The sequence below is a fragment of the Carassius gibelio genome, chromosome B21 (assembly GCF_023724105.1).
Source record: "Carassius gibelio isolate Cgi1373 ecotype wild population from Czech Republic chromosome B21, carGib1.2-hapl.c, whole genome shotgun sequence".
Taxonomy (NCBI): domain Eukaryota; kingdom Metazoa; phylum Chordata; class Actinopteri; order Cypriniformes; family Cyprinidae; genus Carassius; species Carassius gibelio.
Window position 1 is genome coordinate 16982289 of NC_068416.1, and position 14229 is coordinate 16996517.

At 35.9% G+C, this 14229-nt stretch overlaps 2 protein-coding genes across 3 annotated transcripts; both read left to right on the top strand.

The window, feature by feature from the left end:
• The first annotated feature begins 6 nt into the window (after positions 1–6).
• On the top strand, positions 7–5124 carry angptl5 (angiopoietin-like 5). The gene is made up of 9 exons (XM_052587950.1): positions 7–99; positions 170–322; positions 619–790; positions 1318–1421; positions 1502–1595; positions 1681–1782; positions 1909–2031; positions 2322–2507; positions 2685–5124. The coding sequence occupies exons 2-9, from the start codon at positions 197–199 to the stop codon at positions 3002–3004; spliced, it is 1227 nt and encodes a 408-aa protein (XP_052443910.1). The 5' UTR covers positions 7–99; positions 170–196; the 3' UTR covers positions 3005–5124.
• Positions 5125–6145: 1021 nt separating this feature from the next.
• On the top strand, positions 6146–13984 carry LOC127985786 (short transient receptor potential channel 6). Of its 2 annotated transcripts, none has more exons than XR_008160688.1 (12): positions 6146–7243; positions 8024–8771; positions 9112–9291; positions 9582–9746; positions 10009–10225; positions 10366–10593; positions 10680–10944; positions 11438–11633; positions 11945–12145; positions 12256–12312; positions 12419–12985; positions 13515–13660. XR_008160688.1 is itself a non-coding variant. In XM_052587949.1 (12 exons), the coding sequence occupies exons 1-12, from the start codon at positions 7101–7103 to the stop codon at positions 13646–13648; spliced, it is 2610 nt and encodes an 869-aa protein (XP_052443909.1). In that variant the 5' UTR covers positions 6147–7100; the 3' UTR covers positions 13649–13984. The 2 variants fall into 2 exon arrangements, 1 of the variants encoding a protein (XP_052443909.1); XM_052587949.1 differs by having other exon boundaries at positions 6147–7243; positions 12419–12494; positions 13515–13984.
• Positions 13985–14229: the final 245 nt, after the last annotated feature.

A 14229-nucleotide genomic window follows, 5' to 3' on the forward strand; every position in this document is an offset into this window, starting at 1 on the left:
GCATCTGGTTTTCATAGCCAATACAGGATGTTGTCGGAGTACAATAAAACAAAAGTACTTTAGAATGAAACAGAATTGGTCTGGACACTTTTTGTTGAGGTGAGAACAGCTGTTTGTCGTTTTTGTGAGGTTTTCTTTCTTTCTTTCTTTCTTTTTTTTTCTTCTGAAGCAAACAGGCAGTTCGGTCCACAAGAGAATGCTGGAGAAAACTGCCGTCTCATTGGAAGGAGCACATCTTCACACTTTCACATGTGGGACCGCTGCGTACACCAAAATGATCTGGACCACTTTATTTCTGCATCTTCTTGCATCATCAGCTGTGGTGAGTGTTGTAAACTTCTCCCTTCTGTAATTAATCTGTAATTAATGTTAATAAACTTTAAAGTTTTTATTTATATTCTTGCAATATTTATCAGTATTTCATTCTTATCACAATAAAGGCAACATATGGTGCTTATATAAAAACTGGAAAAGGGTACATTAAAGTTAATGTTAAATAATCCAATAAATCATATTTACATTTTATTTTACAAATTCCTTATACTTTAAATGAATATTTTTTTGTATAATGCAACTTCTGAATATGTAATAATGTGTGGTATATTTTGTTTGTCTTAGAATACTAGCAGTACTAATCGCAATGATCCTGCTATATTGACTGGGGAATCTGAGGACGCCTCTCTACAAGGCCAAAAAGAGCATTATAACAGAGATGCAGACAAAGACAAATGCACTATGCCATGTGAAATGACTGCAAAGCTAATGCGTGATGAGAAACATTCCTTGTGTAGTAGGTGTTAAATTTTTTTGTGCACAGCACTCAGAGCATGTGCATATGCGTATGTGACCCTGTACCACAAAACCAGGCATACGAGTCTGAAATAAAGCAGAATAAATAAAGCTTTCTATTGATGTATGATTTGCTAGGATAGGACAATATTTAGCTGATATACAACTATTGAAAAAATATATAGTGAGAAAATCACCAATGTGTCCAAATTAAGTTCTTAGCAATGCATATTACTAACCAGAAATTAAGTTTTGATATATTTATGTTGGGAAATTTACAAAATACTTCCATGGAACATGATCTTAACAAAATCCTAATGATTTCTGGCATAAAAAAAGAATCAGTAATTTTGACCCCAACAGTGTATTTTTGGCTATTGCTAGAAATATAACCATGTTACTTATGACTGGTTTTGGGGTCAAGGCTAACATATTACAATTTTTTACACACACTTCACATTTACGTTTTGTCACTCTTTTAAACCCACTGCAGTTCTCACAGAGTTTAATGCAGGTTGTTTGTCTTAGATAACCTCCAGCATACCATAGTGTCATATACAAGAAACACTAGGAAGTTGATCAGAGATCTCATTGATGAACAGCAGAAATCCTCAGAATTTCTGTCAAATCAGGTATTCTAAAATGTCCAAACTTTCAAACTGCATATCCTCTTCTGCATTCTTCAACACATTGCTTTGATGTCCTTTTCTAGATAACCGAGCTTATGGCCAAAGTAAACACACTCAGTTCAGATGTGCAGAGAAGCAACAGTGACATCTTTTCGGTAAAGCCCATGGAGTCCCACGGTGAGAAATTTAACATGCTGTCAAACGTTCTGCAAAATATTTATTATTTACACGTCCTCATAGTGAATTCCCTTTCATTCCACAGGGAAAGACTGTAGTGACATCCAAGAGACGCTAGGTGCCGTTTCTCCAAAAATCCCTAGCGGGATTTATATAATTCAGCCAGAAAACACAGATGTTTCCTTTGAGGAAAGTACATTCTTTTAGTTATGTGTAAAAACTTCCAACCATAGTTATTTTAATCTGAAAGCAAATCAAACATGGTTTTAGGTTTACACATAATGAATTAAGTATCTTAACCTGGCCATCTAACAGGTGTTCTGTGAGATGGATTACATGGAGGGTGGATGGACAGTAATACAGAGACGGATGGATGGTCTCACTGACTTCAAACAAATGTGGTCACAGTACTTGGATGGATTTGGACATTTACCAGGTAGGCCACAGTTAGTCAGTTAATGGGAAATTTCACCAAAAAATTTAAATTATGTCATCATTTATCCACCCTCGTTGTTCCAAACTTGTATAAGTTTCTTTCTTCTGTTGAATGCAAAAGAAGATTTTTTTTATTTTTATAATGTTAGTAACCAGACAAGTAATCATTGACTTCCATATTCTAGGGAAAAAACGGTTGAATGTCTTCAACAGAAGAAAGAGACTCATACAGGTTTCATACAACCGTTACTGTATACATTTAATGACTTTAATATATCTGTGTGTCTGAAGGTGAACACTGGTTGGGTTTGAGAAAAATCTTCAATATTGTCAATCAAAGAAACACACGCTTCCAGCTGCACGTGTCTCTGGTCTCGCAAGATGACACCACCGCCTATGCTTCATATGACAATTTCTGGCTTGAAGACGAGACTAAATTCTTTGCAATACACCTTGGCAGATATGCTGGTAGTGCAGGTCAGCCAATAGCAAATATTATTCCTATAACACTTCTTTTTTCTACAAAATTAGCATGGGAAATGCAAATAATGTCCACATATTCCATGTGGGCCCGCGGATGATTAAGTTGCACAGTCTAGAAATCTACTGAAAATTTGGATTAAATATGTAATCTATCAGTTTCTCTTTCTGCAGGTGATGCTTTTCGAGGGTATGACCAAGAGCAGAATCAAGACACAGCCCCTTTCAGTACCTCTGATGTTGACAATGACGGTTGTTCTCCATTCTGCACTTTTGCTAATAAAGCTGTTGAGAGCTGCAGTGTGAACCAGAATAACACAGGATGGTGGTTTAATCAGTGTGGCAAGGCAAATCTGAATGGCTCACCACTGGACCAAGATCTCTCCACCCAGACACATATGCACTGGGACACCTGGACCAAAAATGGCACACTTGTCAAAATCAAATCGGTGACTATGAAGATCAGAAGAGTTGAGATCCCGAATTTAAAATAAATCGCTGAAGCTTTGGAAGCTTTTGCATTAAAGTGGAACAACTTATCATCTGGAGTCACTAAAAACTTGCACTTTTTTCTGTGAGCTTTTCTAAAAAAGCAAAGAATGAACCTTTTGGCATTGTGATTAAGTCCACCATGTTTTTTAATCCTGGGTCACGGCCCAAAATATTCATCATCTTTTTTTGTTATGAATAAAGGGAACTGTGTCATTACTAAAATGTTTTATTTACATGGAACCATGCTAAATTAAACCAAATAATTCAGTCTGAAAGAAACTGTCAAACTATCAACACGGGATATTTCCAGGAATTCTCCATTGAATGTTTACAAGAGATTTTACTCAAAGCCTGTTTTCGCCACTTTCAGAGTAAAAATAAAAATGGTAATTGTGAGATAGAGGTTTAAATAAAGCAATATAAAATAAAAATGTGTACAAATCTATCTTGAATATAAAATAAAACAAAGTAACACTGTAAGGTATGAATTCACAGAGGAATAAAGTCACATAATCCCATGAGGTCACAGTTCAGAGAAATGAAGTCACAAGAAGCCAAAGTCCTGAGAGTTAGGAAAGTTATTACAGTTTACTGGAACTTACTCTAAAAGTGAAACTACATAACAAAAAACCTAAGAACTGAACTGAAACTATCACACATTGCTTCAAACCGAAACAGAAATGATCCTTTGATTTTAACATGATATTGAATTTTCTTTTTTTTGGTTTGAATACTTTGGACTACAGTTTCATGAAATGGCCCTAGCATTCCCTAAAATGTAACTGTCCATCATAAAGTTCTACATGATGATTTAGATGGCCATCTCCCAAATCAGAGGCAGGACCTTTAATCAAGTCATAACCTCTTTGATTTAAATCAAGCAGACAAGGAATGACGGTGAAGAGATAATAAGTGACTGATGGAGAAATACCATTTAACATTTTATTCATACTCTAAATAGGGCTTTTACTGAATCTTAATTCAGTTGCACTCTTTGCAGAATTCAATTATGATAGAAGTTCAACAAGTCTGAATTACCATCAATGAGTAAAGCCCACCCTCATTTGAACAAGTATTAAGACCCATCAGAGGACATGCAGTTGTCCAAAAATCCATAAAATGTGGGCAAAATTATGTTATGTTGGACTGAATAAGGAATCATTTTAACAACACAAATTTGTCCCCTGCCAAGTAATTTACTCATTACTCATTACTCATTTGAGAAATAGAAATAAAGACTAAACCATAAACTAACGTAACTATTAACCAACAGACAATAATGGAAACAAAACAAAATAATTTTAAACTGAAAATGAAATAAAAACCAACTAAATTAAAAACCCTGTATTAAACTATAACAACTTTGTTACGAGTAATAAAGTTGCAATTCCAAGATCCAATCACATTGCAACATATAGAGTCACTTTGGGAGATTTAAAGTCATAATTACAGTAACAGTCACAGTTGCATGATATAAATTCATGTTGTAAATATTTGTAAATTCACACAGTAAAAACTAAAAATATTTACTGAGCACGCTATTAGACTGCATTCATTAAGATAATAAAAAAAAGGTTTAATGATGTTCTGACAATGAAAAGCTTTAAGGTGACCAGGCACTTTGAAATAAGGGTGCACAGCAGTATCCCCATTGACTTGGGTGGCCTGTTGTTTGTCCTGATTCATTGGCAGGACAGAGATAATTAACACGCTTAAAACAAGCTGCATAGTGTGTGGGCCACTATTAGCATCACTGTCCTTTGGTAAATATGTCAGTTGATACGTGTATATGGTAAACCATCTGTACTATGTCTATTTACAGCAAAGAATCCTGCCAGATTTTGTCCTGCCAAAGACTAAACAAAAAGTCCAGTTCTGCTTAAGTGTTTTGTGAGCAGGACCTTGCCCTGGGTTTATGTGGGAGTCACTGTGAGAGATTGGAGGGAAAAAAGGTTTAAACATTCACTGACGCTCCAGAAGGAAACCTGATGCATTAAGAACCGGCGGGTGAAAAATTTTTTGAAGGTAAATTGTACTTAACTTGTTTTCTGGGAAACATGCAAGTATCTTCTGTTGCTTCCGAATGGCAGTATTAAATGCAAAAAAAACAAAAAAAAAAAAACATTTGGACATCTCCATCCTGTTCAAAAGTTTTCACCCCTGGCTCTTAATGCATCGTGTTTCCTTCTGGAATATTTTTGGAAATATTCTGATATTTTGAGATATACAGGATGTTTGATGAGCTGTAAGCTCTAATTAAAAAAAAGGTCTTAAAAAGTCAAACTTTACATGTAATGAATCTAAAATATATGAAAGTTTGCTTTTTGAAATGTTCCAAAAATGAACTTTTTCAAAATATTGTACAATTTTGAGATGCACCATATGCAGCTCGAAAAAGTATATGGCACATCTCAAAATAGTACAATATTTTGAAAAATTTCATTTTTTGTAACACAATATATAATCTATATTACATTATTTACATGGTGGAATTTTGCGTTCACAGCAAATAACCTACAGACTTCATTGAAGTGATTCAATTTAGTCATGGAGTGTCACAGTTTAGATTTTTTAATACACAAAATGTATTAATATCTAAGCGATAAGCTATTGTTCAAAAGCTTGTGGTTGGTAAGATGTTTTTTATGTTTTTGAAATAAATCTTTAATGATCAAGCAAGGCTGCATTTATTTGATGAAAAAGTAAAATCAGATATTGTAAAATATTATTACTATGTTTTCTACTGTAATATATTTTAAAATGTAACTTAGTCCTGTGATGGCAATGCTGAATTTTCAGCAGTCATTACTGGAGTCTTCAGTGTCACATGATCCATTAATAAGGAAGAAATAAAAAAAGAAATTTAAAATGCTGATTTGGTGATTTGGTAAATTCCACTTGACTTAGCTTAGAAGGACATGACTATATTAACTTCATGTATGTATAATACATATACATTGCCAGTAATGTGGGTACACGGAGGTTTGCCAGTCATAGGAGAGATCATTATATATTTAGCAAAATAAATAAAATAAATAAATAAAATCTGAAAAAAAAAAAAAAAATATATATATATATATATATATATATATATATATATATATATATATATATATAGGCAGTGGGCAAGCTTGTCATTGGAAATAATAAGAAATACCGGTGTCAAAAAATAGTCACTCTGATAGTCATCAGTTTCAGGGCCTATCAACATGAGTATAGAAACAAGACAGTGGCTTCCCATGACCCACTGTGTGCGTTGCCTTTTGACCCATCGGTTTGGCTCACATGCTCAGTTAAGACTTCTGAGGCAGTATACTGACCACTACAGCACGTACAAATTTAATCATGTGGGTATACTGTACACACACATACACACACACACAGATGGGGGGCTGTGGGAGAAAGAATGCCAGAGAGAAGAAAAATAAAGCAAATCAAAATTGTGATGCCGCCGCTGATTGTACATTGACAATTGGTCAGTCTGGAATTCCATTGAAGCCCTTTCCCACAGTTTACAGAGAGCTGGGCACTTGTAATGAACACACAGGAGGTTTATTGGGAATGCTGAAACAGACCCAAAGGGATTCTATATCTGCACTCTGTCACTGGGTTTTGATTTTGGAAGCTGAAAGCAGATTTTAATCACCGTTCCTACGAACAGAGAGGAATGTAAAGTAAACATATTTTGAAAGGTGAGGGAGCTGCATGAGACATTTCTACGATTTCTTCAGGGTTTCTTCAAATTGGAAATGTTTCTAATCAGTGGATTCTGTTGTCTGTCTAATGATAAAATCAGGACTAAACACTTTAAGCTTAATTGAGTTTGATCAAATAAAACATTTTGTGATTTTGTAAACCAGCATGAAGATTGTTATATTTCTAATTTATTGCCAATGAGTGGAAAAGAACATTCAGAATTCCTCTGTGCTCTGCACTACGTCTCAAGACTTAACTGGGAACATAACAAAGGATTGTAGAAGATGGTGACTTGCCAGTGTGTAGCGCACACTCAATCACTCACAGCTGGATGTTTGGATAACAGGATGTGTTAGCTTTGCTGTATTCACATTTCGGACGTGTACTGCCTCAGTTGGAAGCATGAATCAAAGGAGACCTGTTCTGGAGGATGGAAATCATTCAAAGTATCACACAGTTGAAAAGAGGAACAGAAGTAAAGACAATCTACTGATGAACGAAGACTTTGGAGAGGACTGTTATGGCAGTTATGGACACTACCATGGGTGAGTTGGTCAAGTTTTTGTATGTTTAGATACCATTGCCTTCTAAGATAATATATCGTTCAATGTCCTGACCTTAAACTGTTACTCAGTATTTAGTGAAACTTCTGTCAATTGGTTTGGTTATTTAAAATGTCTGGTTTTATTAATTTGGTTTTAGTAATGCAGTTAAAAAGCATATCATCCAAAAGGCATTGGCAGTAATGCATGTTTATCAACTTACCGGCTATAAAGCATTGTTTGTATTTGTTTCTTTGAATAAATGAATGATGTTTCTGGATGGAGACAACTGCAAAAACAATCTTATGAAGATTTAATATGTATTATTCGAAAACATATTCTCAAAAAATGTTAACTTGAAATTAAAAAAAAATATTAACATTATATTTGTAAAATTCATAATTTGTTTAGGCAACATTAGACATCACAATCATTAATATATATTGTGATAATACCGTATTATATTTATCAAAACAATAATATAACATTAATTTAATATGCTTTTAATTTGTTTTATAGATTAGTAATTCAAGTTTTATATCAAATATTTATATATTTGATTTGAAATAAATATACATCAATAAAAATACACCAATACCAATTTCTGTACAATGCATATACTAAATATACTGTGTATACAATAATTTATAATGATAGATGGCAGTGCAAACTTTGGAAGATTGGTAATTAGTTATTTTTAAGTACCTGAAGTGGTGTGAATAGTTAAAATCATTTTATGAAATAGAAGTCACAGTACACGTTTTTGATCTGTTTTAATCATAGTGAGAACCTGGCCAGACAGGCATTACCCAAGAGCAGAAGGCAGGCAGTGCGAGGGGCAGCCTACATGTTTAATGCCCATCCCAACAGCCTAACCCCAGTAGAGGAACGTTTCCTTGATGCAGCCGAGTATGGAAACATACCCGAGGTGCGCCGAATGCTTGAGGAGATCCCTGAGCTGGACGTTAACTGTGTGGACTACATGGGCCAGAATGCATTGCAGTTGGCGGTGGCAAACGAGCACTTAGAAGTAATAGAACTCTTGTTGAAGAAAGACAACCTGTCGCGTATTGGGGATGCACTTTTGTTGGCAATCAGCAAAGGATACACTAGGATTGTTGAGGCCATTTTGAGCCACAAAGCTTTCGCAGACTCCAAGAGACTCACAGGGAGCCCTAGTCAGGCTCCAATGCATGATGACTTTTTTGCATACGACGAAGATGGCACTCGCTTTTCTCATGACGTCACTCCAATAATTGTAGCATCTCATTGTCACGAATACGAAATCGTGCACATTCTTCTGGGAATGGGTGCTTGCATTGAGCAACCACACGACTACTTTTGTGCCTGCAACACCTGCAATTATCATCAAAAATATGATTCTTTCTCCCACTCCCGCTCGCGTATCAATGCGTACAGGGGATTGGCCAGTCCAGCGTACCTCTCTCTGTCCAATGAGGATCCTGTGTTGGCGGCCCTGGAGCTCAGCAATGAGCTGGCTTCCTTGGCCAATATTGAAAAAGAATTTAAGGTACACCAATTAAGTCCAAGTGGCAACCTGGCCTGTTTGTCATTTAAAAGAATAGTTCACTCAAACATGAAAGTCATGTGATTTTATTACAAACCAGAAGAATACCAGTTTACACATTTCACCAGTTTACACATTTCACATTTATTCATACACAATTTTTTTTTTTGCCTTATTTCATAATTTATTGTCAGTTTGAAACTCGGCGACCGGTACATTCTTCAGTACTTCTCTTTTTGTGCTTCACAGAAGAATTTTTTTTACAGAATTTTCACTTTGGTTGAACTATTCCTTTAAATATGTAAAAAGATTGCATGTTCTTTGTAATGATTATCTTCCTCAGAATGAATATAGGAAACTTTCTATGCAATGCAAAGACTTTGTTGTGGGGCTTCTGGACCTGTGTCGGAGTACAGAGGAAGTGGAAGCCATTCTGAATGGTGAAGAGGATGAGACTTTAGAAGTGCCTGGACGACCAAGTTTCATTCGCTTAAAACTCGCAATAAAGTATGAACTGAAAAAGGTAAATACAAAAAACAGAAATCTCACAATCTCCTTTCAAATCCCTGTTGAAAACCCAGCATATGCTGGTTAGGTGTGTTTTGAAGCATGAATGGGAGCTGGTTTAAGCTGACCTGAAGCTGGTTCTGAGCAGAAGCAAGTTGCTCATCCAGGACCAGCTCATAAAGGACCAACTAAGGGCCAGCTTAACACAGCTATCATACTTCAGAACATACCTAACCAACATATGCAGTTTTTTCACACAGGGATTCTATCTCAATATGATTCTTTTAATTGATTTGTCCCAAACAGTTTGTTGCCCATCCTAACTGTCAACAACAGCTCTTATCAATATGGTACGAAAACCTGCCCGGACTCAGGCAACAAAAAACGGCTATTAAGTTCCTGGTGGTTTTAGGTGTTGCAATCGGACTTCCCTTTCTAGCAATGGTGTATTGGGTGGCACCATGCAGCAAGGTAAGTGCGTTCACACAAAGGTATGCTGTTTACTTTCTAACACTGGCAAAAAACAGTTTTTCCTCAGTAAAACTGTTCCCATGGTTGTAAATTATACCAGTGCTTAAAATATCCACCATATCCTATGAGTCACAGAAAGGCTGATAAACATATCAGGCTGATAAGCAGTAATGTACAAATATACAATAGAAGAATGTTTCCACAGCACATAAAATCTTATTTAAGTCACACCACAATCAGTAAAAAATTCTGTTACCAACAGATGGGAAAGATCATGCGTGGCCCTTTCCTTAAGTTTGTGGCACATGCGGCCTCCTTCACTATTTTCCTTGGCCTTTTGGTCATGAACGCTGCAGACCGCTTCGATGGGACAAAGCTGCTTCCAAATATGACCATTCATGACTATCCGACACAGCTGTTTCGTATGAAAACAACTCCCTTTACATGGATGGAAATGCTCATCATTTCCTGGGTCATAGGTTTGTTTCTGACTGATTTTAAAGTTTACTACTCTAATATAATCTGTATTTAGAGAACAAAATGTACAGTTCATTTGCATGTCTCAAGACAAACTGCATGTTTCAACATTCATTTCTGTGTTTTAATGTCCTTTGCTCAGGGATGATTTGGGCAGAGTGCAAGGAGATCTGGTCACAAGGTCCAAGAGAATATCTGCTTGAGCCATGGAATTTGCTAGACTTTGGAATGTTGGCCATTTTTGTGGCATCCTTCATCTCGAGGATAATGGCTTTCTGGCATGCATCTGTAGCACAATGCTATGTTGATGAGCACTACACTGATTTAACCAATGTAACTTTGCCTTTTGAGGTGGGATACTTCCAGTTGGGTGAGTGATTGTCCCGTCAAGTTAGGAAACATTTAGTAATACTAAATTACAAATCAATGTCTAGCTAAATGTATTTTATGTTCCAGCTCGGATCTACTGGTTCCCGTCTGATCCTCAGTTAGTTTCTGAGGGCTTGTATGCCATTGCAGTGGTCCTGAGCTTTTCTCGAATTGCGTACATCCTGCCAGCGAACGAGAGCTTTGGACCACTGCAGATATCTTTGGGGCGAACTGTGAAGGACATCTTCAAGTTCATGGTTATCTTCATTTTAGTCTTCCTGGCCTTCATGATTGGAATGTTCAACCTCTACTCATATTATCGGGGCGCTAAACAGAATGAAGCTTTCACAACGTGAGTAGAAATACAATCTTGGTGATTTTGCCCATTAAAGGCAGGGAAGTTGATTTCAGAAAGCCTAGTAATAGCAAGCTATCTCACACCCTCCCTGCTCAGATCCTAACCAGCGACACGATAAGAGATGGCGCCGGTGGAGGATTCATTGCAACACTGTCAGATTAATTCATGTCTCATTCACTGGTGTGAAAACATTACAGTAAAAATCACATACAGTAGTATTACAATAACAACGCCTTCCATTCCCGCTCAGTCTGCAACAGCGTAATGGACCATGCTGATGACATATAATGTATAATTATCATTTACTACTCTTATATTAAGGGAAAAATATAATATCCGACCCCAAATTCTTTGAACAGTAGCTTGAATACACAGTAAATTGATCCATGAACATGGCAAAATAAATGCACTTCTTATGAGAAAAGGAAATGTTTCAAAATTTTAACCTCCTTCATTAAATATATATCTTCTCTTTATGTCTCTGTAGTGTAGAGGAAAGCTTCAAAACATTATTTTGGGCAATATTTGGCCTTTCTGAAGTCAAATCAGTAGTCGTGAACAATGGACACAAGTTCATTGAGAACACTGGCTATGTTCTCTATGGAGTTTACAATGTCACGGTGGTCATCGTCCTACTCAACATGCTCATTGCTATGATCAACAGTTCCTTTCAGGAGATTGAGGTACTTGACGTCTTCTTAGTAAATGTCTTGATATTTCTTTTGAAGAGCTGCTGACATGATAAATCTGCTGACATGAAATCTGTAAATCTGTATTTAAGACTTTGTGCTGATGAAGCACACCAGTGTAGAGTTTTTGCATATTACGAAAAAAAAAAGACCTTATGTCCTCAAAATGGGCTAATTAGTTTGACTGCTTAATTCGTTTTAATTGAACTTAACCATTTTCTTTCACATTTCGTACCTCTGCATCTCTGTATTTATTCATTTCTTTAAGTATTCAAAACATTAGGGTTCACTTTTCTTTCATGAAGGATGATGCAGATGTGGAGTGGAAGTTTGCCCGGGCCAAGCTTTGGTTCACCTACTTTGAGGAAGGCCGGACTCTCCCTGTGCCTTTTAACTTGGTTCCCAGTCCCAAATCTGTTCTGGGTCTAGTTATGGGGGCTAAGAGTCTTTTGCAGGAGCTTTTCAACAGACACAAAGCCATTGTGAAGGGGTCTGAGCTCAGTGAGGTAAGGAAAATACCCTCTAATTCTACATTAGAGTAAGAATATTCAGTGTGGCACTCTTAATAAATGAATCCATTTAAATTGCTCTTTTGATTTGTTGGATTGTAATTCAGTTGGGACAGAGCAAAACTTGCCAGGACAAATCTCTTCCCAGCTCCACTCGATATCAGGCATGTTAACTTCCATTTTTTTTGGTATTTTATTATAGATCTGATTATGGTTCTCAATTGCTTGTTTGCAATTTGACATAGAATTTACTGCATTTAATCTGTACAGAAAATTATGAAGCGTCTTGTTAAGCGATATATCATCAAAGCTCAAAAGGACAAAGAATGTGATGAAGTCAATGAAGGTGAGTGGATTTAAGCTTTCATAAGAGGTATAATTTACAAAATATATATGGTAAAATAGAGTGGTGAAAATTTTTAGAACACCTGATAGATCTGAAAATATTGACCTTTTTTGCCTCCAAAACGTGATTTCATTTCATAATGTTCATGACACATGAAGATGGTTGTTCTGAGCACAACAAATATCAGAGTTGTGCTGTTTTTATAAAATGTTACATTTAATATTTGGTGTGTCCAACTTTTGCAGCAATAATAGCAGCACATTTCTCTTGCATAGTGTCAGTATATTTCCTGAGAACTTCAACACTAATGTTATCCCATGCCTTCTGCAACTCAAGCCAAAGGCTTTTCTTTTAATGTACAATACATCCGTCCAGTATATATTTTCCAACTCGCCCCAAATTTGCTCGATGGGATTGACGTCCAGACTTTGAGGGGGCCATTCCATCAGTTTCAATATTCCAGCAAAATTTCAAGATTCCTTTTATAGCAGGTATTTTTCACAGTTCATTTTACGGGTATTGTAATGACCAATTCAACAAAAACAAATGACACAATCTTAAATATTCCAAGTGCCACCACTGTATATATTTTCAGAGTCATGTTAAAAAATAACAAATAAAAATTCCATTGTGTGTCCGACTGAATAAATAAAAGAAAAGGGGTATGAAACAGCACAATTGTAACTAAATAATGCATTTTGGGGTGAAATATGTCTTTGTTTTCATATTTGACATATTTCAAATGTATAACTGGAATATACTCAAATAAATTAGTATTATTAATATATTGGTTACACTTTATTTTAATAAGGTGTCCTTGTTATAGTGTACTTATTCATTTATTATATTACTTATTCAACTACATTATGTTGATTAGGATTTGGTTTATGGTTACTTGCACGCAATTATGCATAATTATTTTGTTATTGTAATAGTACATGTAATGTGTAACAAGGACACCTTAAAATGAAGTTTCACCAGTATATTTCATAACTCAGACATAAGGCTGCTGTGTTACAGGTGAACTGAAGGAGATTAAGCAGGACATTTCAAGCCTTCGCTATGAGCTGCTGGAGGAAAAGTCACACAACATGGAGGAGCTGGCAATGCTAGTGAAGGCACTTGAAAAAAATCTCTCTCTCAGGACTGCTTGAAACTAAAATCTCATTAAAGAAGCCAAGCCACTGCGTTTTATTTTACAGAAGCAGATAATCAGCTATTTATCAAGCAAGAATTTGCACTAGGATTACATGTGGTTTCACATGCTTCTCTGCCTTGGCCTGCTGGGTTAAAACACACACACACACACACACACACACACACACACACACAAAAGTGGAAAAAAATTGCTAAACCTACAGCTTTAAAGAAGGTAATATTGCTAGGTGAACACTTTTCTGTTGCTGGAAATGAGCTTTTCTGATGTTTATTGTAAATTGTCTTCGAGCTCTGGAAAGATGCTATATAAATAAAACCTATTATAATTATTATTTAACGTCAAATGTCATTGTCATTATCATAAATCATGCCTCAATTAGGCCTACAAAAACTTCTGTTCGAACACAGGTTAAGAATTTTTTTTTTACTTTCAACAGCCTGCTTTTTCAGCATGTCAAAAAAAAATTTCCACAGACGCTCTTTATGTAACATGCTTAATTTCTCCATTTTGTAACAAGAGAAGTTTTGTTCAAAATGTTGAAGATGAATAAGAGGAACCTAAAGTTTCAGTCACAGT

Bases quoted from the DNA above. Each gene is read 5' to 3' on its own strand.
- LOC127985786 (XM_052587949.1), top strand. From the start codon at position 7,101: ATGAATCAAAGGAGACCTGTTCTGGAGGATGGAAATCATTCAAAGTAT. The intron at 9,292-9,581 runs GTAAATACAAAA...TGTCCCAAACAG, and splicing joins TAAAGTATGAACTGAAAAAG to TTTGTTGCCCATCCTAACTG. The intron at 12,146-12,255 runs GTAAGGAAAATA...ATTGTAATTCAG, and splicing joins AGGGGTCTGAGCTCAGTGAG to TTGGGACAGAGCAAAACTTG.
- angptl5 (XM_052587950.1), top strand. From the start codon at position 197: ATGCTGGAGAAAACTGCCGTCTCATTGGAAGGAGCACATCTTCACACT. The intron at 791-1,317 runs GTAGGTGTTAAA...TGTTTGTCTTAG, and splicing joins TGAGAAACATTCCTTGTGTA to ATAACCTCCAGCATACCATA. The intron at 2,032-2,321 runs GTAGGCCACAGT...GTGTGTCTGAAG, and splicing joins TGGATTTGGACATTTACCAG to GTGAACACTGGTTGGGTTTG.